Below are 22237 nucleotides of genomic sequence, written 5' to 3'. Positions count from 1 at the left end.
CTTGTTTTGCTCTAGTCTGATTACGTTTATAAAACTAAACTAAAGATAAAAAACTAAAAATAGAAGAATGAAGAGAAACTGTAGGTAATGAATATCGAGATTGGCTCAAGGTTGGTGTTAGCCTAAATCGCTTTAGGAAACTGACATCCACCCTGTCAGCAATTCTTACTGCTACGACAAACTTCATGAGCTTGAGCCTATATCTAGAGCTAGCTGGCTAAGGTGATTATTAAGAGAGTTGGAGGCTGATTTTCAACAAGATTTAAGGAACCAAGACCTAGTGTGGTAAGGGAATTTGGGCAGTCCTTGTGGTGCATTGACATGTATTGATTGTGATAAAACCCTGATGCCATGGAAGTCAAAGGTCCAACTGCAGCAGAGCTAGCATTTCTCTTTATATCCTCTTCGTGCCCACAGGTATAGCTATTTTTGGCTTTGTGTTAATGTGTGCAGCAGAGATGCAAAAACACAGTGGGAGATGACACCTTTTCATGCGAAACAACCATTGGGGCTGTAGAGTGGCCCAGATGAACTGGCATTCTCCAGCTTCTTCCTAAAGTTAAGCACACTGAAGGGCTTTGCTAGGCAAAAGGAAGATGTAGGAGAGGATTTTATAAATGGCAGTTGGGCAATTAATGTTAACCATCAATATCGGAATAGCTTAGATGGCATGATTAACTAGTAAGAGTTTTGAGCTGGCTGGTAATTTTAGATTAAATAGCCAGGCAGTCAGTGACTTGAATATTGATGAATATCCTGTGTTTTATTAATATGCATTCTCTATAAATTAGAGGCTTAGTACACAAAGAAGAAATCTAATGCTCTTGCTATTTTTCATTGCCACAGGTAGAGCTGAATAATTCATAGCAATTAATTTATTTCACTGATTTAGCCTTTTTGTGTGCGTGTTGAGGGGGGGAGCATAAGTAGTCTGCAGGTAATTTTTTTCATATTTATTTATTATAAATAACTCACCAAACACATTTGAAGACTAGCTCTTAGTTACAGTGATTTTTTTTTAATTAAATTGAAGAACATGGGAGAAACTTGGGCAGAACTGCAAGCAATCCAGCAGTCATTACAAGAAACCAAGTGAATTTTAAATTGCAAAAAAAGCACAACTAATTGCAAATTAATTGACTGACTGATGTAATTGATTGGTGCAATACCAGTTGTGTTGCATGTTTCTGCTCCTTATTTAATTGATTGTAATTCTTTAGGACCAAGATTTTCTTATAACTTTGTGTGCAGAATTTGCTATCTGTAGCAAGTCACTAATGCATTTCAAATGGAGTGGATGGAATGTAGCTCTTTTTGAAACCATGTGAAGATTTGCCATTGACTCTGGAAGATACAGGATTTCACCTCATGATGAAAACATTCCAGAAAATCCCTCTTGTGCAAATAGAGCAATAACACATCCAACCCAAATTACATTTGGTATTTAAGCAAATCTTCACAGTATCCAAATGCAGTTTTTTATTTCTTACCTTTCTTAGGTGGGGAGATGGTGCAACTCTAGCTCTGCGATGCAATTCAGCGTGGCTGTATCCACGTCTCAGTGTCACACGGTCACACACAGAGCTGGTAATATCCTGAAACACATGAGGAGGAGGCTGTATGACTGCTGCCTCTCCCTTTTGCTTGTTCTTGCAACATACTGCACAGCAGTGAGAGTTGCATAGCGCGCAATAAATCGTTGCTTCATTATGCTCTTGTAGGCTTGTTTAGGGCACCTACTTCAGTACCAGCTCCAGAGGATTTTCTGTTCTTCCCAGAAATTCTTCTCAGATATAGACTTCTTTTTTGATTTGCTGAGGGAAAAGAAAATCTCTGTGTCTTATTTTTAAAATGATTTCTTAGTGCACGCGGCAATTCATATTGCAGAACCTCCTAAGAAAATAATTTGTGTCTGGAGATGATTTTAATTTGTAGGTGCATGATTTTGTTGAAAGGAGGCCAGAGGTTAAAGAAAGGTTTTGTGACTTGTCATTAGCAAATGAAGCATTCCTTCACTCCTTTCTTCCTTCTCTTCTTGCCATCCTGCCTTTTTCCTTTCTTTTCCTTCTTTCTTTCTTCTATACACGGAAGCTGTCAAGCCATTACCTAACCAGGTTTTGTTGAATTGTTTTCAGCTGTAAAAGAAGCCTATGTACCTCCAATAAAAAATAGTGTGAGGGTCTTGTTCCCTTAGCCATCCCCAGCCTACGCTTGTGCAGGAAGACACCAGGCTGATAGAACAAGAATTTTTGGCATTTGGATTTGATTAAAGCAGACAAACACTCTTAAGGAAATACATGTTCATTAGTTGTCCTAACTTAGTAGCAAGGAGCAGTATTCAGCTTTGCTGATTTTGATAAAACAGTGTTTATTTACTGAAACATCCCAGTGCGTTTGAATGGATGGAGTGGCAGTGTAAGAAATCAGGTATGTTCACTGCAGTGAGGTTGGGTTTTGCTGCAGTGTGACAAGGTGATTTAGGATCTGATCCAAACTCCTTGGAAATCAATGGAAATGTTACCCTTGACTTTAGTGGGCTTTGATAACAGTTCCAGTTGTGGCAATAATTATTTTAATGGGGGAGAATAATTTTCTGGCTTAAAAGATTCAACATTTTGAATTGACAGTCTTGTTTGGGCAAGCTTTGTTTCCTGACTTTGTCTGAATGTTTCTGCACATGCCCTGCTCGGGTCAGCAGTCCCATGAAATGCAGATTTCTGTTTTGTGACCCTACTGAAATTTTGTAGATTATTCTGATGTGAAATTTGAAATCATTTTAAATTTACTCAAAACGTGACCTGCCTTCACAAAGACCTCTCTGAGCAAAAATGGGATGTCTTCAAAGCCTGAATGAAACACACAAGTCTGTTTTGTGTAATCCGGGGTTTCATTTTGCATACTTCATTGTATCTCAGAGGCCTGGATGTACTTCTTATTTGTTCTTAAACACTTATAAAGGTCCTAGGAATAGGAGATGTGCTGAGATACCGGAAAAGATTTTTTCCAGCACCCGCTGCAACTTGAGCCCCCCAAAAACATTTAGGACTCAGCGAGAATTGTACCCAACTCTATTTGATGGTGGTACAGTAGTGACCTTCTACATTGATTAAAGAAGTCACATTGATTGACTTTGAAGGGAGCCACATCCACCTTTCTTCTGCCAAAAAGGCAGTGGCTGCAATGTGAAGCCTCAAGAGTGGGGCATTGCTCCTCCAAGTACATGGAAGACATCCAAGGGGAACTGGATAATGCGGATAATGGGATAGGGTTTCTTCCCTCCTCTCCCTCAAATACCATATAGCTAGATTTTACTTGTCCAGAATCAAGCCTTAGAAGACTTTGATAGCAAATTAAAAGCTGATAAAGCTAAGGAAATGAGCTCTTTTTATAGGTTGCATAGGATGTTCAGCAGTTGAGAGTGTTGAAAAGGACTGGCAATTTTGATTCTGTAGGAAATTTGAATGGTGATGGGGAACGGCTGATGCTGTGTGGACCAGTGTGAGCAACCCAGTGGAAGGGGTGGTGTGGTGAGGAAAAAAACTTTATCTCTCTGGAAAACCCACTGTTGGTGGTTTTCCATGCTGTTACTTTGGGGTGTCTTGTTTAAGAGGGGTTAATATAAAACCCACTTTTCCAAAGATTACAATATCTTAATAATATCTGGCATCTTTAAGGCTCTTTCAGTTGGCACTGAGAAATACTGGCATCCAGAATTGTCACTTCTGAAAATCTGGGCCACTGAACCTGATATGAACTATCAGAAACCAAAGATGACGGAGCATTTATGTTGGTGAATGTGTAGTAGCTTGAAAACTACAAATCAAAATAATTCACCCTTTTATGTGTAAATCTCTTTATGTTTGATACATGAATTGAAAAGCTGTCTAGTTTCCTTGTAGTTTCCATGAATAAACTGTGTGCAACCCACTAGAATGCTATTTAAGCATTATTTAAAGTGCAGACTTGTTAAGGTCAAGAAAGCTCATCTGTATGCTAGAACGGAACCGACTGAACCTTACACCTAAAACCAGCCAACAAGAAGGTCTCAAGTTCCACCATTCCCTCCTGACAAGGGTACAGCATGACAAATGGTGAAGCACCAAAAGATCAAAGTGCTTTTTCAGGGAGAACAGTAGATTCAGAGACAGAAAGACACTAAGTCCTGCTGCAGGTGTCTGCTATTCGAAAGCAGTCTTCCTCAAATGTGACACTTCCAGCCCATTGCAAAGGGATGGGGCAGAACTGCAAGCTGGGAATAATAGCATTGGAACTATTCAGTTCTGAATGGTGAAAAGAAACTTTTCCATGCACTTGGAAGGACAAAGTCACACGTTTTGCTCATATGCTAGAATTACTTGCCTCTGAAGCTATCCTGCCTTCCTGAAGGATTATGCCCCTAAATAGCCACTTTAAAAAGGCTATTCTACGTGGTGATAACACAGAGCAGAGGATGGATGATTAACACTAGGTAAGGTTATTAGTGAGAACCTAGGAAACAATAGATTCATAAATCATTTGTCTTATTAAATGTAGTTCTTCCCATGTAATTTGGTCATCATTGGGCAAGCTGTGTTTCAGTACTCTTAAGTAGAGAACCAACTGATGTTAGCTGAAGTTTGTGAAATTGTTGAAGGTATAATAGTAATAAATAGCAGAGTATTAAGAAAAAAACAACAAACTAAAGCAAAAACCTTGTTGTTTTTCAGCATATTTTTTAGTTTTTTCTTTCTTAAGATTTTTTTTCCCTACATATTTTTAATCTGTTTAAGGTCACTGGCAGTAGCTTTGCTTCTCTTGCCTTCTTCAGCTACTATGCTGCTATTTTTGTTTGGAGCAATAGAGTGGTTTTACAGTCGTTCTCTGGTTGTCTCCAACTTCTGGGGGACAGTAGTTCAGCTTCAGAGCATTTTTGGAGCACGAGGAGATCTACTAGGGAGCTCTCTCCAAAAGCAAATCAGAACTTGGTGGGACATTCAGTTCTGATCCCAAGGGTGAGCCACACTACCGTGACGTTCTCTGGGGTGTACATAACACTACTTTGCAAGAGAAGTGCTGTCAACCCACTGTGAGACTACAAAGAGGATCAAATGCTTTATGTGATGCCTTTCTTGTTGGTGTCTGGCAGTTCTTGCTACTGCTATTACTCCTTCTTCCACCAAGTCTTCTGGCTCATTATCCTTTCTGTTCATTAACTGTTCCATCTTCTGTAGCTGTTCCTTCTTGTTGCTCTCCTTATTTTTTTTTCTACTTTTATCACGTTTTGTGATCCCTTTTCCAATTTCCAACCTTAGTCTCCCAGAAGACCTGGAGTGATGACGTCTGGACTGAGAAGAGATCACACTGCTTATAAATCTGCACCATGAGGAGGCCAAAAGTTTCTTCAGCAGCAGGAGGTAAGCCAGGACTGCTGGCGGGTATGAGGACCAGAGAGCAATGTTCCATACATCCACGAAGAAGAAAGTGGTGCTTTTGAGAAATAGAGACTTTGAAGCAGCATCACAGTCCTCCAGAGAAAGCCCAAAGAGCTCTTCAGGTGGGAGCACACCATCCAGCCAGCTGCTTGTTGGGTTTAGCCCATGGACGTCTGGGGTCTGCATACCAGACTGAGAACTCTTGACTTATCCTAAATTTCCTCTTTGTGGACTTCTGATGTGACAGGAATGGCACCAAAAATTCAATGTACCTGCTTTGCCATAACTTTTCCATACTGCTGACTTTCCCAGGACTACATTCTGTTCAAATTACGGGAACTTAATTACGTAAGGCTTAATTTCAGTTGCTTGGCCAGCTTTAAAAATATATATTCAAATTTGGACCTCAGGGGCAGAATTTGGGGAGCCTCTTTGTCCTTTCGCTTTGTCTTAGCGTAAGTGAAGAAACTATGCCTGTGAATCTCTGCTTTATTACACCTATTCCAAGTCAGTCTCACTTCTGCTGAGACTTCCCAGACTTTCAGCAATGCAAGAGGGGGCATGAAATATCCCTAATATTATAGTCTGTGCTTCTGAAACAGTGCAAACAAAAGATATTTGCCTCCTGCTTACATGTTTTCTTGTAAATAAAATGCGTTGAGACCAGATATGGCGTTTTTACACCATCTGATTTTACACCAGAAAAAAAACACCATGTATTGTCCTTTTACATAGAAATGCTGTGTTGTCTGTATGTATGTTGAGTAAATGTTAAAGTGTTTAATTGCAATGTAAAAGAATGGAGAGGGAGAACTGAAGGAGGGGCATGGAAGAGAGAGAAGGTAAAAGGACACAGAAGGGGAATGGTGGAATTGGAGGCTAGTATTGTCACAGTATTACTGGAGAATTCCTATGATTGGGACTTATTACCTTCCTAACATCTCCTTTCATTATCTGCTGCTCAGGTGATCAGTAATGAATGGCCTCCCAGTTTCATTGCTCACTCCCTCTAGAAGCTTTTGCATCATTTTGCTCCCCTCCCCAAGATCTCTTTTCTTAAGTTCTAAGAAGTTAAGGCGCTAAGATTTCACTTTTCTGCTGTAGTCGGTGTGTTTTTCTGGTATATCTGTGTTGTTACTTTGATAGCAAGGGTCCCACAGCACTTTGTGTTACGCTTCCATCTATCACATTGTGATGATCAAGAATACATTGCAGCTGATGTGCAAACACTGATGTATACCTGGAGTTGGGCACCCACCTCCAACTCGGCAGATTAAAAACCCTAAAAAGAGGCAACAAGGAAGATGTGTTTTGTTTCTGGGTTTTTTTTCTTTGTTTGTTTGTTTAAAGCTTCCAATCAGCTAGTGGGTTATACTCAGTGCAGTGGCAGCATGCCCCTTTCTTCTACTGCATGGCAGTGCTACAGCATGCAGAACAGATAAAGAACAAGACTGCACCTCTGTTTTTAGAGAGTGACCTTGCCTAGCTGGTGTGGCCATGCAGGAGAGGGCTCCTTGCAGGGGCTGCTGCTGTATCTTCAAGGGCCGAGGGTTGAGTTCCTTCTGCAAGAGTGAAGAGAGGAAATGACCTTCACCCAGCTGAGCAAGGAACAACAGGAAACCGTTGTGGTTTGAAGCTCTGTCTGCTTCCCACCCCTTAGAATCTGGCACTCGGGGATGGTTTGATGGACTGTCAGGGTTTAGCTGCTGCACGTATATTAACAAAGTATGTTGATGATTCATAGCAAAGTGGTGTGTGCTGATTTAAGTGATGGACTAGCCATTCTGTAATGGATTTGAGAATTCCCAATCAGATTGTACTTAGTTTTATCAAGCAGGAAGCTGGCAGGCTGTGTTTTAATCAACTGATAGCGGCACTTGGCAATCGGCATCCCACTGGTGAACTGGTGAGCTCTAGAATACTTCCCAAAGACCAGCTCGTGGAGCTGCAGGCAGCAGCATCCCCTCAGATCTCCCAGGTTTACCTCCGTGTTGTTCTATTGAGCCAGTTTTTTCCCCAGAAAAAACTTCCAGCTGGAAGCACAGAGCGATGCGGCACATACAGATCCTTTGCTGCTCTTTTGCCAGTGTTGGAGGGGGGAATGAAATGAGGCAGAAGACATTTGTTCAGTCTTCTAGGAACATATGTCAAAACAACCTCCTGGATATAGCATGAAATCCCAGAACTGTGCAAATTCAAAGATGTGATGTTGGCATAAGTTTGTGAGCACTCACGCTCTGTAAGTGAGATCAGTCTGTGGCATGGGACTGCACCAGGTGGGACATAGCCTTCTCCCCTTTGAGCCAGGCTGCTTTGTGGTCTGTTATCCCACTTCATCTCCTCAGCAGCATCTTGTATTCTCACCTATACCAGCAGGCATGCAGAATGTTTTCCTTTCAGGATAAAGCACAGCAGCCTCCTCATTGCTTCCACACAGCCCCAGTTAAGCATCTTCGCAGTGCAAACTCTCAGGTGCCATAGCTACCTTAAATAATTTCCTGCTCAGGATTTATGTGCTACCACAATTATTGAGCTATGCAGCCATCTACACCCACGTAGCTGTATTTGAGCACAGAGTCAAACCTGGGGAGCGGGTTTGTTGTGCCTAGCTCCTATGTAGTAGTTACTGTGCTTAGCAACCCACCTCCAATATAAATATATCTGCTACTCTCAAGAGCAGGCTTTGAAAAGCACCAGAAGGGATCACTCCCCCATAAGGATTTATTTCAGCATTGCAGTGCAGTGAGGACTTGCAAGGAGAAATCCTGCTCCCAGTTATCTTTCGATTCAAAGAGGTCAAGCTTTCACCGAAGGCTGATGGAGCTCAGGTGAAGCTTGCTGTGATAGATGATGAGTCTCTTTAAAGATCATAGAAATACAGAATCATTGAATCATTTGAGTTGGAAGGGACCATTAAAGGTCATCTAGTCCTACTCCTCTTCAATGAACGGGGAAACAGTGGATCCTGTGGGATCTGCTCTTGAGTTTTGCTGCTATACAGGGAGCCAACAATGCTGGTTTTGTGAAGAGGTTCCATAGCACCTCCAAACCAGCCAAGGGTTGCTCCAGGGAAAAACTCAGTAGACTGCTAGCTAACTATATCATCCTCCTTGTTCAACACTGATCAGGTGTCAGTGGTTCTCAGAAGGGAATAGTGATTGAAGGATGCAAAATTGCCATACTGACAAAAACCAATACAAGTGAAAGTGAGTACCAGAGAGAGGTGATTCACTGGGAAATGGCACGCTTAAAATGGTGAATCCTGTGTGAGGGAGGTGGTGTAAACGTAGGGACTGGATGAGTGGAAGATGCGATGAACATTATTAATCAAGTCTGTAATATAAGGGGAAATTTTAACTCCTGCCTTTGTTATGATCTGCTATCCACTATGTGAAAATCAGAGAAACAAAAAAAAGATCCTTATCTGCAGTGTTACCCCGCCTGGGCGCTTCACCAGACAATGGTGCAAAAACTGATGTTAAGGTTTCCAGTGCTGAAGTCACCAGACAGACATGTGAGCAAAGCTGCAAAAAATCATAGGTTTTCCCTCCCTGGATTGGAGATCATGTGAAATCATAAGATTTCCATGAGGTGGTTGTATGTGTAAGCAGTCCTGTTAATGTGTTTTACAGATTAATGAAAGCATATGTTGAAGACATAATGATTTAATTTTAAAGTAAGGTAGTTAATTCATCTTAGTATGTGGAAGAAAACCCCCCAGTTAAGAGCCTAATCTTGATTTTCCCACCGATGTTTTGTGGATTTATGTTCATTTATTGCACTATTTGCTTGCTTTTACAAAATCCCCACCAACACAATCATTTAATTTCTGAGAGTGTCTCCAGGGACAGGAGGCCACACTACTGTATCTCGCATTGTGTGTCATTCAGGCAGTGTCTCCTGAATCATAAAAACAATAGAAAGGGAATGGTACTTGAAGAGCAGATTCACCTTCCTTTTCCCTTTTCTGAGCTGTTTTTCCCAGCACATGCTAGCACACAAACTTGTTAGCAACTTGCTTAAACACCAGTTTCAGGGCAGCAAAGATAAATTGCATGAATCTCAATCTGCATCCCTGTCCCTCCAGTGGGGTCCTTTGAATTAGAAGAGGTTTTCTGGGGGATGATCCTGTTGCTTTTGATATTATTTTCAAGTTTGAATCTAATGCTAGAACATCAATCCCAGCTCATCCAATTGACCACAAAGACCATAATCAATTTGATTTTATATGGTAAATCCATTCCAGATTACCACTTCAACTGCATATTTCTGCATGCAGGAAGTCTGCACTAAACTATCTGGCTGATTAATACCTGGTTATGGGGTGCAATTGCAACATAACTGTGTGAAAGGAAAATAATCCTTAAAAAAAAAAGAAGCACTGAGGGCGTCAGAAGAAAAGGAAAACATCAGGACTGAAACAGCTCTCACAATTTCTCATTTCCATTTATTTAAAAAAAAAAAAAAAAAGTAATTGAGACTTAAAAGAGAAAGAAAGAAAAGCCCTCCATGACTTTAAGTGTAAAATCCATTTTAGTAGCAGGAAGCTGTTATATGGTTAGAGCAGTTATTTTTATTGTCTGTCTGGGTATAGTTTTTAACTGCAGGCACAGGATAAATCAATAGTGTCATAAAGCTACTCTCACCCAGTGCCCTTTCTAAAGGGACATTGTTCAGTGGCTGTGCTGGATGTGACACAGGCTGCTGCTTTGATGCGCAGAATTATGCGGCTGTATGCTAAGGGAGAGCTTGGAGTGCAGCGCATCTTTAGCGGCATCTCCTTATCCTTGTGTTCCGAGAGCTACCAGATTAAAAGCAAAACAAAGCACTCACACAGTACAAAAAAAAAAAAACAACCTACAGAAGTACTTCATCAGAAGAGGGTGGGTGGGCTATTTCTGGCTGTTCTCTTGTGAAAGATACTCTCAATGAATTTGTCCATTCATAAATCTTCTAAATTTCCAAGATGATCCAAGAAGAGAAAGCTTGCAGTGATTCACAGTGTCGTCCCTACAGCTTAATCCTGAGCGTAGTCTGCTTCATCCCACAGCAGGGATGGACATAGCAGGACCTGACTGTAGGAAGCTGGAGCTAGATAAATCCAGCCTGGATGTGTGCCTTTTTAATAGCAAGAGTAGTTAGCGGCTGGAACAGTTGGCTTAGGAATGTGGCGAATTTAGCATTACTTTCAGTCTCTAAATCAAGAGCGAGTGTCTTTCCAAAGATATGCAATAGCTTCAGCAGAAGTTATGGCTTTGATGCTGAAATGAGTGGGTGAAGTTCTTCAGCTGTGTTGCATAGGAAACAAAACCAGATGATGGCGATGGTCCTTTTCAGCCACTCTAATCCATTAAATCCTAGTTGGGGGCCCATCGCACGCTGGGGTTTAAAGCAGTCTGTTGGCTTTTCTGGATGGTTTCTGTGGGCGATACACATTCCAGAGCTGGGGCTGACAAACTCCATCTAAATGCGTATCCGGAATTGACACACTTCATAATTTACAGCTCTTTAATCATTGCCTCTGAATGCCACTCCAGAGCCATTCCCTCGCAGCTGAGCTCACTTTGTATCTCCTGTGCAGTGTGAGTGTTCGCTGGCAGAGCAGAGATGCACCAGGGGCTGATCCCAGCTGAAACCCACACCCCAGAACAGCCACCAGTGAACAGGGCCGTGGAGAGGTAAATCCTACCAGACCAAATTCTTAAGTGATTTATTGTCAGCAAAGAACGCTGTCGAGGAAATTAATCACTCCTCTCCTTGCTTTTGCATCACAACTTCCCCAGGTTGCACTTGTGACAAAGGCACGAAAGCTGTTCTTGTGCTGCAAGTGGGAGGTGCAGACAGCGACAATCTGTGCCCTGTCTGTGGAATCGATGCCGAGACAGCTCTATTTTCACATCCAGTCACACGCCGATCGGTATTACCTTGGGATTTGTTTGGGGGACGGCTATTGAGAAGTGGAATTGGAGTTGGGATTTAGTGAGATTAAAGGAAACAACAGAAAAGTAACGCAAGTGGTTCCTGAAGGTAGCACAGCTTGTAAGTCTGCTCAGTGAGTGTGGGAGCCATTGATGGCAAATAAGGTTTATCCCAGTAACCTAATCTTTGTTTCCCTTCTCTCTGCAAAATGCTTAGTGCTGGATTTTGATGTCTATAAATACTGATCTGGGTTTCCCTTCCTTTCTTCCCTGGGAACCCCAGTACTCGGGAACCAGAGCAGCAAATGTCAGGGAACCAAAGACTCCCTCATGGCTATGAGAAACAGCATAGAGAAGAGCCCACAAACACTTCCCAGATTGCCAAACTTTTTTGTAAATAGCCGGTGGCTGCCTGAATAGCAGCAAGCAGTGACAATAATAATAAATTACAGTAAATACCATGCTGCCAGAAGTGACAGCAAACCAAACCCACTGCTGTTCAGAAGTGAATTGGAGAAAATATTTCTTAATCTCTTTTTGTGTTATTCAGTCAGCCGTGATGATTTATAGTACTCCAAAGAAGTTACTGTACAGAGTTGTTTCTTAATCATCCGTCATAGCATCTTGCTATTATCTGCATGTATCTGTGCTTCGGCAGAGGCTCCAGTGTGGTTCAATATGGTTGTTTTGCTGGGGAAAAAACTCCTGATATGAGGTCTGAGATGGGAAAGCTGTGCTGATCCATTGCTCAGCAGTGCTACGTGTGGAGGTGTTGCTCAGGAGATGTGTGCTTTGGGTCTTATTGGCTATGTGAGGCATTGGCACAGGCTGCCCTGGCAGGTGCTGGAGTCACCATCCATGGAGGTTCTCAAGAAAAGTGTAGATGTGGCAAAGAGTTGATTAGTGGGCATGGTGGGGGTGGGTTGATGAATGGACTAGATGATCTTAGTGCTCTTTTCCAACCACAGTGGTTCTGTGCCTCTGTGATTCTATGAATAGACCATGTTCAGTACTACTGGGGCTCTGGAAGCTTGGGTTTGGGTTGGTGTGCATCAGGAGGATGTAGGGAATGTCTGTGGGCATGCTTATGGTCAGCATAGGAAAATAAAATGGTGGGGATAAATGAGGCTGGGAACACAGTATCAGTTGTGGCTGTCTTTGTCAACTTATTACCAAGATTTATACGTGACGCAGTGAGGACTGCTCAGTGACACATTTTAATTTAATTAAATTTCCTGTTGGATTGATGTCTGATCAATCAATAATGTTAATGTTTTTGCAATTTAGAGATTAAAGCTTGGATGAGCGGATATTGAGATACTCTCACATCCAGCTGCCTGGGAATATCTTCTTCTGCTTCCATTTCTCCGAAAACACGATTTGGGTTGGCACCCTGGGGTTCAGGCCAGCCCTGGAAATTTTGCTACCTCCTGGCAGTGGGTACAGAGCCATGCAGCAGTGTTGCTGCTCAGGGAGACCCAGTTACATAGACTGTAACGCCCAGGTCTCTGCAAAATCCTTCTCTTTCTGATGTTTAGCATGGAAAAAGTTTGAGGAATGGGGCATTGCTGGAGTGATTCTCCCTTTTGCTCTGCTCTTCTTGTTCTGCAAAGCAGCAGTGCAGAGGCTGCAGCTTTGGAATCTAATGGCCACCAAGGTGTTCCTCGCCATGTTCCAGGTCCACATTCCCAACAGAGCCCCCTGCAGCAATGAGTTAGCTGCCTTCCAGGCAGAATCCAGGTCCAGAGCTGAACCCGGGCTGCTCAAAGCTCCTTGCCTGCCCAGATTTCTCACAGATGAGCTAATTGCACTCCACCCTCTTTAGGCTATGAAGATAAAGAGATGCTGCAGCATGTCTGCAGAATGGCTTTTTTCTCTCACTTCGTTCACTGCCTCAAATATTTTAGAAGTGAGGTCAGGAGAGGTTCTAATGTCTACAGGGGAGTTATTCTGCACTGACTTTTGCATGAGGCAGTGGGGTCTTACAGCCCTTTAAAGACTTATGACTCAAGTAACTCAAGTGAAAAAAAAAAAAAAAATCTGCATTTTTAAACTTGTAAAAGTGTGAACCCAAATTTCATATGAGTTGCAGCCGTGACCATTGTCTCAATAAGTCAAGCTCATCTGTCAGCTCCTAGCACAGCTGAAGCTCAGGCTGGGAGCAGTCTGAGGTGTGCAGGCTCAGCTGTCCTGCTTACAATGCCCAGGTCTGCCAGAGCTGACAGGGTGCTACACAGGTGCTTGTATGCTGGTCATATTCAGAGGAGCCTTAAAAGGACCGATTTCATACCCAATTTCAATACTGTTCTGTAAACTCCAGAAAATCTGTACTCTTTACCCATAAGGGAAAAAGACATTTCACCTAGAAATGTACCAGAAGTTAGGCAGGCTGTAGGAAGCCATGCCGCTGATTTGGGTGGAATGGCCTCTTGAAATGCAAGAATCTCAATTCTGTCTTTGTTGTGAGCACAGGAAGGTTTGACAAGTGAGCTCTCCTGAGCACTGCCTTTGGGACAGAGGTGGGTACTGGAGGCTTGGGGATGTGCAGGTGGGTGTGTGGGAGTGTGTGTCTGCACACAGAGCAGAGGAGGGTGTTTATGCTTTGGAACAGACTGAGGGAAGTGAACTACAGCTGAACTAACTTATTAGGTGGGAGCCCTGATATGTAATGCTTTCAAGGCCAGCTTCCATATGTGGGAATGGTGTACACTGAGGGCTCAACTAAGATTTTTTTCTCTTGTCCTTCCTCTTCCTTCCTTCCTTCATTCCTCTCTTCCTTTCTTCCCTTCTTTCCCTTCCTTTTTCCCCCTTTTCCTTCCTTTTTTTTTCTTCTCTTTCCTTCTCCTCTCCCCTCCTCTCCTCTCCTCTCCTCTCCTCTCCTCTCCTCTCCTCTCCTCTCCTCTCCTCTCCTCTCCTCTCCTCTCCTCTCCTCTCCTCTCCTCTCCTCTCCTCTCCTCTCCTCTCCTCTCCTCTCCTCTCCTCTCCTCTCCTCTTCCCCAACTTGCCCACTGGGCATGCAAGTTTCAGCCCCAGACAGTTTGCTATTTGGAGATTTTAACATGTAAGGAAGGTGGAAGTGCATGGCAAGGACAAACATGACCACAGTCCTGCATTGAAGTCAGAGCAGACAGCATCTACAGACTTCTTTTTGGAGTTCATTTTACCTTGAAGAGTAAATTCTTATCGGAAAATAATTTATTATCTGAGAGGGCTGTCACTTACAAGCTAGTAAAAGAACTTCAGCTGCACTTTTACTGCCTTCAGCCTCAAACATCCATACTGAGGGTGGGAATTTTTTTGTCAATTGTGATACAGCACCATCTATATAACACAACCATGTGGGTTTCTGGCTTGCATTCACCTGGTTTCCAGGCAGCAAGTTAGAATCCAGATTGTTTGCATTATACCACAACTTACCAACTCTATATCAAGCCACAGTGTGTGTGGGGCAATACATCAAAACCTAGCAGCCACCAGGAGCCAAAGCATTGAGTTGGTGTTATACACAAAGGGCACAGCAGGTCAAGCCTTCTGCAGTGACCTATCAGATCTGAAGGAAAAGCACATGCTCTTACCCTTTGCATTCTGGGAGCTGCCCACTGTGCCCTGGAAATCATTGCATTTGTGTTTTTGCCCTCAAAAATGAAGTTGTGAGGAGCTGCATGCCCTCTCATCCCCATGTTGTAACACCCAGCTCCATGCTAAGCTGTGTTTTGCTTGTTATGCCTTCAAAATTCAGAGAAGATGAAAGTGAAAATGGATCCGTGGGGAAAGCCCCAGCACAGTAATCTGCAGGTCCTGCTAAGAAATGCTCAAAAGAGCCAAAAGTGGATGGGTGGGTTAGAACAGGGACCTAAAACTGTGATGTAGATGATGGAATGGCTCAGAAAGAAATGATCCTGTTTCTACACACGTGCAGGATGTCTGGGCTTCCTAAGTGGAAGGGGAATAGAGAAAAGTAGAGATACAGGTTATTCTTTCCATGTATATTTTTAATTATGTTCCATATATCATTCTTAGCATTGCCTTGAGCAAAGAAAGATAAAACAGCAGAAGTAATAGCAAGGTTTTCACACATGTAGCCAGTCTCAAAATCAATGGAAGTGAGGTATCTAAATACTTTTAAAAACCTGACCACTAATTCCCCAAGGGCCCTTTGGATATCACAACCTTAAATCCTTGTGGACATCTCCTGATGTTGCTCAGGAGCTTGAAATCAGGGCAGCGTTCAATTATCAGAGGAAGGGCTGAGGTTCTTGTTAAGGTTGGCCGACTTAAAGCCGTGAGCTCTCATTGCTCCTCACCTCTTTGGTCACAAAGAGCACTCAGCTCCTTGCCAGCAGCTAATGAGAAGAATTTGGTGACTGTCCACCAATGCATTTTGGTAAGAGAGGAGGAACAAAGGACTTTTTTTCTTTTTTTGCATGCAAATAGAATCAATAAATATTCAGGCAAATTAAAAACCACTTTCCACTGAGGATGAGGGAATCCACACAGATGAGGACTCTCCCTTGGATTCTCCCTGCTCTGCCAGCTCCATGGCTTGAGCTGCACAAAAGAGGAGCTATCCCAAGGTGAGGGTACACGAGTGGCTTGCTTAGCCAAGGTGACTCCTCTCATCTGTTACATATCATAGGGTTATAAATAACATAGCATCCTGCGTCTGATCAGGCCTGGAGGCTGGCAGCACCCTCCCTCCTTCGGGATGCTGGAACAATCACCATCCAGCAAGCACTTTGGTGTGTGCTGCAGAGATGGGCCTGTGCTCCGCTCCCCTTTAATTAGAGTTTATTGGCAAAGCAGCCCCATTTCTCTGCTCCCAGAAAATCAAGGCTGTCAAGGCCTAATTCCTGGGACCGATCAGGTATGAGCTATGTTTACCGAGTCCCTCCAGGATTAGCTGGTTGCTATCAAATTGGAGGAGCGTATTTCTATCAATGAAAACCGCTATGACAAGGTCTGTCCCCTGAGACAAACTGCCTATTCCGGGGAGGCTTTAAATAGGAGCAATAATGGTAGTGAGCAGCGCTGAGTTGAATAATTAGATTGTTCTTCATAAATCCTCGAGCGAGGACTTCCAAGCAGGTCCATTATGTGTGTCGTATGTTAGCACTGAGCTTTATGTGGTGTGGACACTGCTTGGCATGGGGCGGCGGTGACGGGTGAGTAAATCAGCAGCCAGGGACCGCGAGACAGCTCCTTCCCTCCTGGCTCTCCCCACGGAGATCATCTGCTCAGAAATACAAACACCCATCCTATTTATTTTATTACTCAAAGAGTTTTCAAGAGGACTATCTAGAGTGATCTTTGAATATTTATGTTTTGTTTGTTTATATTTAGAGGCTGGAAAACACACATATTTTGTTCACGTCCCCAGACTGGTTCATTTACTGATTCGTTTAAAACATTCTTGCAGATCCATTGAGAGATAAGTTCTCCTTCAGAGGGTTACAGGCATATAATAGCAGCTCAGTATTATCTCCACATATCCTTGGTGGGATTTCCCCTTGCCAACTGAGAACTCAGCTTTTTTTCCCCCCCTAATCTTTCCTTCTCCCTCCTCTCCTTTCAATTATTCAGATTCTCTATTTCTCTGTCCCTGTGTCAGTTACAGAGAGAAAGCTCAGATGAGCAAATGTCATTTGACTCTAATCCCGGCTGGTACTTTTTTAAATGTCTGAGAGAATCTATCAGGCAGCAGGGGTTGTGGGCACAACCTGTGTGGCTCAGGTAGCTCCTCTGAGTGGCCCCATTGTGCTCCATTCAGTTACAGATAGGATCTCAGAATCACAGCATCACAGGACTTGGAAGGGACCTCTGGAGATCATCAAGTTTTCATGTTTGTGAGAGCTGGCTGAACGCTGATGGTAAGGAGAACAATAAATGTTCTTCCAACAGTGACAGTGTATACACCTAACTGTTTTGTCTGCCAATAAATCTGGTGTCACCATAAGTTCTATACAAGCTGAATGGCAAAAGAAGCCCTGATGATAACCTGAACCCCCAGCCCTATTTGCCTTGGTGCACACAAGCAGCATGGTGGCTGTCTTATGCTACTTGTGACCAAAGAGATGAGCAATGAGAGCACACTAATTACAGAGTCACAGAGGCTGTGAGTTTGGAACCATTTCCAACAGATCCTGCTGAAGAGTTTGTCCTTCTCTTCCTTATAACCCTCATACTGAAAGGCTGCTCTCAGGACTCCCCAGAGCCTTGGCTTACACTGGAGCAGGATGGGCTCTGAGCCTGCTGTGACCCAGCAGCTCACCACTACCCTCTGCCCTCCCATGGCCTCACTGCCACTCATCCCTTCTTCATCCCTAATTGAGAATTCCTCCAGCATCAAAACACTGTCAGGATAAACAGTGCTAAGCATTTTACGAGGCAATTTAGGTGATAATCATCAGAGTAATAGAATAATGTTATCCATATTCATTTAAAGGTGCGCTGTGCTTTCCCTTCCGATTAGCGTAAAATTCTCCTTCTTGCCAGGCTATGGCAATAAAGTGGCTGTGAGAATTTTTAAAGGCGCATTCTTCCTCACATCATGAGAGCATGAATTCAAGGAATTTCCGATTCATAAGGAGTTTGCATTCCTGGGACACTTGGCTCGGCACAACCCCCCTGCATGCTACGACCACAGCTCTGCTCCTGCTGCTCTGCTTGGCTGAGCATTGCCTGGAGCATGGGGGGGGGACAGCCATAGCTCCTCTGCTGCTGGCCCCGGAACCTCCAGGTTCTGTTAGCTCAGCCCTGTGCTGTGATCAGGCCATGTAGACCAAAAGGTGGTTTTCAGTGCAGTGCCTGGGAGTTTGCACATAACCTCATTTCCTATTTTCTGCCTGTAGTTATGTTCTGTGAAAGCGGAGTTCAGCCTTCTCACCAGGGTCTGGGCAGGTAAAACTGGTCCCACTTGGAGACAGGGCTGAGTCAGCCCTGTTCCTCGCTGCAGCTTCTGGCTGCAAGCTGCCACTCTGGGAAGCAGCTGGGCATGCACAAAAGCTGGGCTGAGGCACCCAGGACACTTAAAGGAAATGGGAAACGTGTCTGTGGACATTAGATGATTCAGGGCTTGCTGGCAGTTGAACAGAAGTTTTCAGGATTTCAGTATGGAACTCAGGCAGCTTTATTCCAGCCTGTTCCCACGGTGGGCACCCCCGTTGCATGATGGACTTGGCCTTGGTGCTAGGTTGGGGCAGGGCACAGATGGCACCTGCCATTCTCAGGGGCATGCCATGGGGTCCAGCACAGCCTGGACATTTGGGCATTGCAGTAATGAGCACCAAGTAAGCTCCTTCAATACACCGACTTCATGGTAAGGTTCAATTTTCAGAAGCTTTGGGGAGTACCTGCCTGAGCCAAGAGCTGCTTCACCACCACCTCATTTCCCTCTTGCTCCCTGCATCTGCTGGCTGGTCCAGTGCCAGGCTCCTCACCAACGCGGATATCACTTATGAAAATAAAGGCAGTGTTTTTCTCATGCACCAGAAAATCCTTCTGAAGATGAGGAAATATTTGCTGTGAGAACACAAGGTGTTCTTTGCTCTCCCAAGATTACTTTGTAAGCCCGCAACACATCGTTCCAAACTATGTTGGTAGATTGTCTGAATTTCCTAAAGTAGGTTTAATAAATAAATACTCGGGGCTGAAAATGCAGCCTATTTGCAGGAGGATTTTTCATTACATTTCATGCCTATCTCAGCTTTATGAGGATATGCTGGCTTAACTCCTTTCTGATGCTGTTTCTTAATACAACCAGACTTTCTAGATTAGTAGAGGTATATGAAACAAAAACCTGGCATTAGATTTGCAGAATGTCTGTTACTTACACTAGATAGTAGTTAGACAGTAATCCAAGACAAAAGAAATTCACTGTCACAATAACAAATCCATTTTAAAATCCTTTTTCTGCAAAGCCACCAAATCAGCGCAGCAGCTTCCTGGCAAATATATGATAATGTCTATTTACATAGGAACTTTCATCCCGGAGCTTCCCCAAAATAATGCAGTGGGGGCAGGATCTAGAAAGGGAAGATCGCAGGGCATGGCACAAGGGTGGGGTTGGACAGCTGTGGCAATGCCATGCAAACAGACCCAGCTTTTTCCCTGAAAAAGGGACTTTACAAAAGCACCAATATTTTTGCTCAATATTAATGGAAGCTTGACTTGAAGGCAGCTCGAGCTGCGCAGCAATGCTTCCAACACTGATTTATGTATTAAATGCAGCTGATCTGCTATTTTCATTATCTTGATGTGTTTTTGATGTTTGATTTTCATACGAGCAGCAGCCAGGCAGCCCTGGGAGCGGTTTTGAGCACATGCATGTGCTTGCATGTCTCCACAAGTGGGACATGGGTGCACAGCGCCGGTGGGATGGGATGTGATGAAGCCGGGGAGATTTTACTATGTTTCTCTGTGTTTTCTGTGTGAACTTTGCTGTCTTATCTGTGGAAAATTGATCCATACAGTCTCTGTAGAGACCTACATCAAATATTAATTTTGCCTATTTGTTCAATGTAATTAGCAGGTGTGATTAATCAATTAATCAATCTGGGATTCCTATCTATGCAGCAGCTTGCTGTGATGAGCAGTATCCCCTCCTTGCTCTCCTCCTGTGCCAGGGTCCCCACCCCATGTCCAGCTTTGGGGTGAGCTTGGGCTGGGATACGCTTCCATTCTCTAAGAAGGGGAAACAGCAGATGTGGTGTCACAGATGGATGAGTTTTGTTTGGCTCCTGCTGACCCTCCCAGCCCAGTTTTGCTGGCTAAATTGTGAGAAGTTCACATAAACCTCAAGTCCTTCGGACACTTGGAAATGACAATAGAGTTCAAGATGAATGCTTAGAAATGCTGGACCCAGAGGCTCTGGCTGAACCCAGCCCCATACACAGGGACCCAAAGGCTGTCTACATGAGTCATTTGCAGAGTCTGGATTGCACAGAGGATGCGCTGAGGGTTCTCACTGCCTGAGTCTTCTTTAAACCACTCCTCCTTCTTGGTTTCATATTCTGGATCATCTCCATCACACCATGCCTATTTTTCCCTGTTTTTCCCCTGCTCTTTGGCATCCTGTTATCTTGGGCCTTGCCCACCATCACCCTGTAGAACCAAGAGTGAGCTGCAGCTCTGCCCAGACAAGGTGCTAACACATTCAGGAATCACTATATCCATACTGTGTGCTGACATCCTTAAATCCTTTCTTGTTCTGACATCTTTTAGTTCTGCAGACCCCATCACATCATATATATTCCTCTGGCCTTCCTGACCTTGCCCTGCCTTAGGGGAGGGCGCTTTTTCTTCTCCATTTGTTGGGCTCATTGGGCCTGATTTCATTCCTGTACATTGTATGCTTTGCTGACCCAGGAAGATTTTATGTTCCACAAATGCCCCTCAGAAGATAGACTGGCCATGATTTCAGTATGATTTTTGGATTAGAACCACCTGGGGTAGCACTTTCCTCAGAACAGTTTTTCTACAGAGTAAAAAGTATGAGTCTCCATCCGATGCCTTGAACTGTCATCGTAATAACCTCAAATATAGCTGTCTTCACCACATCACCGTCCTCCTCTCTGACCCATAAAGTTTTACCATTACAACCTGCCCTTAATCACCTAACCATTTCCTTAGTCTTTCAAGGACAATGGTTTTTATGCCATACTTGCTAACCTTACGTATTAGTCTACCATCCTGGGCTGCGTTTAAATGACTTTTCTGAAATCTATGTGGATTAGCTCCACTGCTTTGCCCCTGCCTGTTTTTCACTTTAGCTCCTAAAACAAATTCTGCCGGATTTGTCAGACAAGATTTACCCTTTATGAAGCTGGGCAGATCCGTTTTTATCAGTTCATATTTCTCCAGATGCTGGGTGATCTCATCCCTGCTAACATGGCTAAAACCCAGCCTCTGATTCAAATTACACTGCAGGGCCGGGGCCAGATTCTCAGCTAGTGGGAATAAGTGCACCTGCATTTTACATGCACTTGTACCAGCTGATAACCTACTGCCAATATTTATTGGCTTCTTCCTGTCTCTTGTCATGGATGCTCAAATATGTTTGCTTCATATCAGCTTCTCTTCTCCTCTTCTTATCTCCAAGGAGAGGACCCAAGCCCATTATTGGGCACATTATCTTTCCTGCTCTTCTATGAGGTGGCTGAGGTTCCATCATACCCTCCACATACAGCTCTTTCCTTCCCCAGTAGCATCACCTTTCTTTGGTAGTGGCCAATGACCCGAGCTGTTTCCAGCTTTGCTTTTGCAGGGTACTTTGCCTTTGTGCCTGTTCTTGCATCTCTGGTCCCACGAGGGTCAGCTAGCCACAATCGTTCCATTTCCATTATTTTACCCTTTCTCCCCATCTTATTAAGCTCTCTAAGCTCTCTATTCCCTCTCTCAGTAGCCCAGTGGCCTCTCTGCTAATCTCATCTTCTTTATCTGCGTAAAAGAAATTTTTTATTGTTTATATTCACCCCATAGGCAATTCTTCTCTCTCTGTCATATTTGCTTTCCTAATCAGCTTTTTACATCTTTTCAGCTTTGCTTTATAATCCCTTTCATCCTCTTAATATTTGCCTTCTTACACATGTCACCTGCCTCTTTCCTCTCCCTGATAGCTTTTATGACTTCCTCAGCCATCAGCCTCCATCGGAAGCGCAGCTCAGCCATCCCTGCTTGACAGAGATGTTTCCAAGTGCTGCACTCATTTCCTGAGTGTGAGCTGCTGCACACAGTGAGGGCTCAGTGAATAGACACCAGTGCCTCTTCTGTTGACTCTCATTTCTTTCTTGCTGCGGTTTGCTCTCGAGCAAATGGCAGTATTCTCACATGCATCCTTTGCTCTGAATTGCTGCTAAGTAGATCCATGATTTTTTTTTTTTTCCTTTGGAGCAGAGAGTGCCACAGATCCAT

At 43.6% G+C, this 22237-nt stretch overlaps 1 protein-coding gene across 5 annotated transcripts in view; it reads left to right on the top strand.

Annotated features, from left to right (window-relative positions):
* MAF (MAF bZIP transcription factor) overlaps positions 1-22237 on the top strand; it is a 159841-nt gene that overhangs the window by 49619 nt on the left and 87985 nt on the right. For 3 of the 5 annotated variants that reach the window (XR_014886220.1, XM_085235309.1, XM_010718071.3), the window contains one exon: positions 5292-6079. The exons of the other annotated variants lie outside the window; for them this stretch is intronic. Coding sequence is in view for 1 of the 3 variants with exons in the window: in XM_010718071.3 (XP_010716373.2) it covers positions 5292-5313 (22 nt within the window). In the remaining 2 variants the exon portion in view is untranslated. Of the gene's footprint in view, positions 1-5291; positions 6080-22237 lie in introns of those variants that run through there. 5 annotated transcript variants of the gene reach the window in all.

This window comes from Meleagris gallopavo, chromosome 13 (genome assembly GCF_905368555.1).
Source record: "Meleagris gallopavo chromosome 13, MGAL_WU_HG_1.1, whole genome shotgun sequence".
In the NCBI taxonomy this organism is placed as follows: Eukaryota; Metazoa; Chordata; class Aves; order Galliformes; family Phasianidae; genus Meleagris; species Meleagris gallopavo.
Note: the sequence above shows the minus strand (reverse complement) of the source record. Positions and strands in the feature narration are given on the sequence as shown.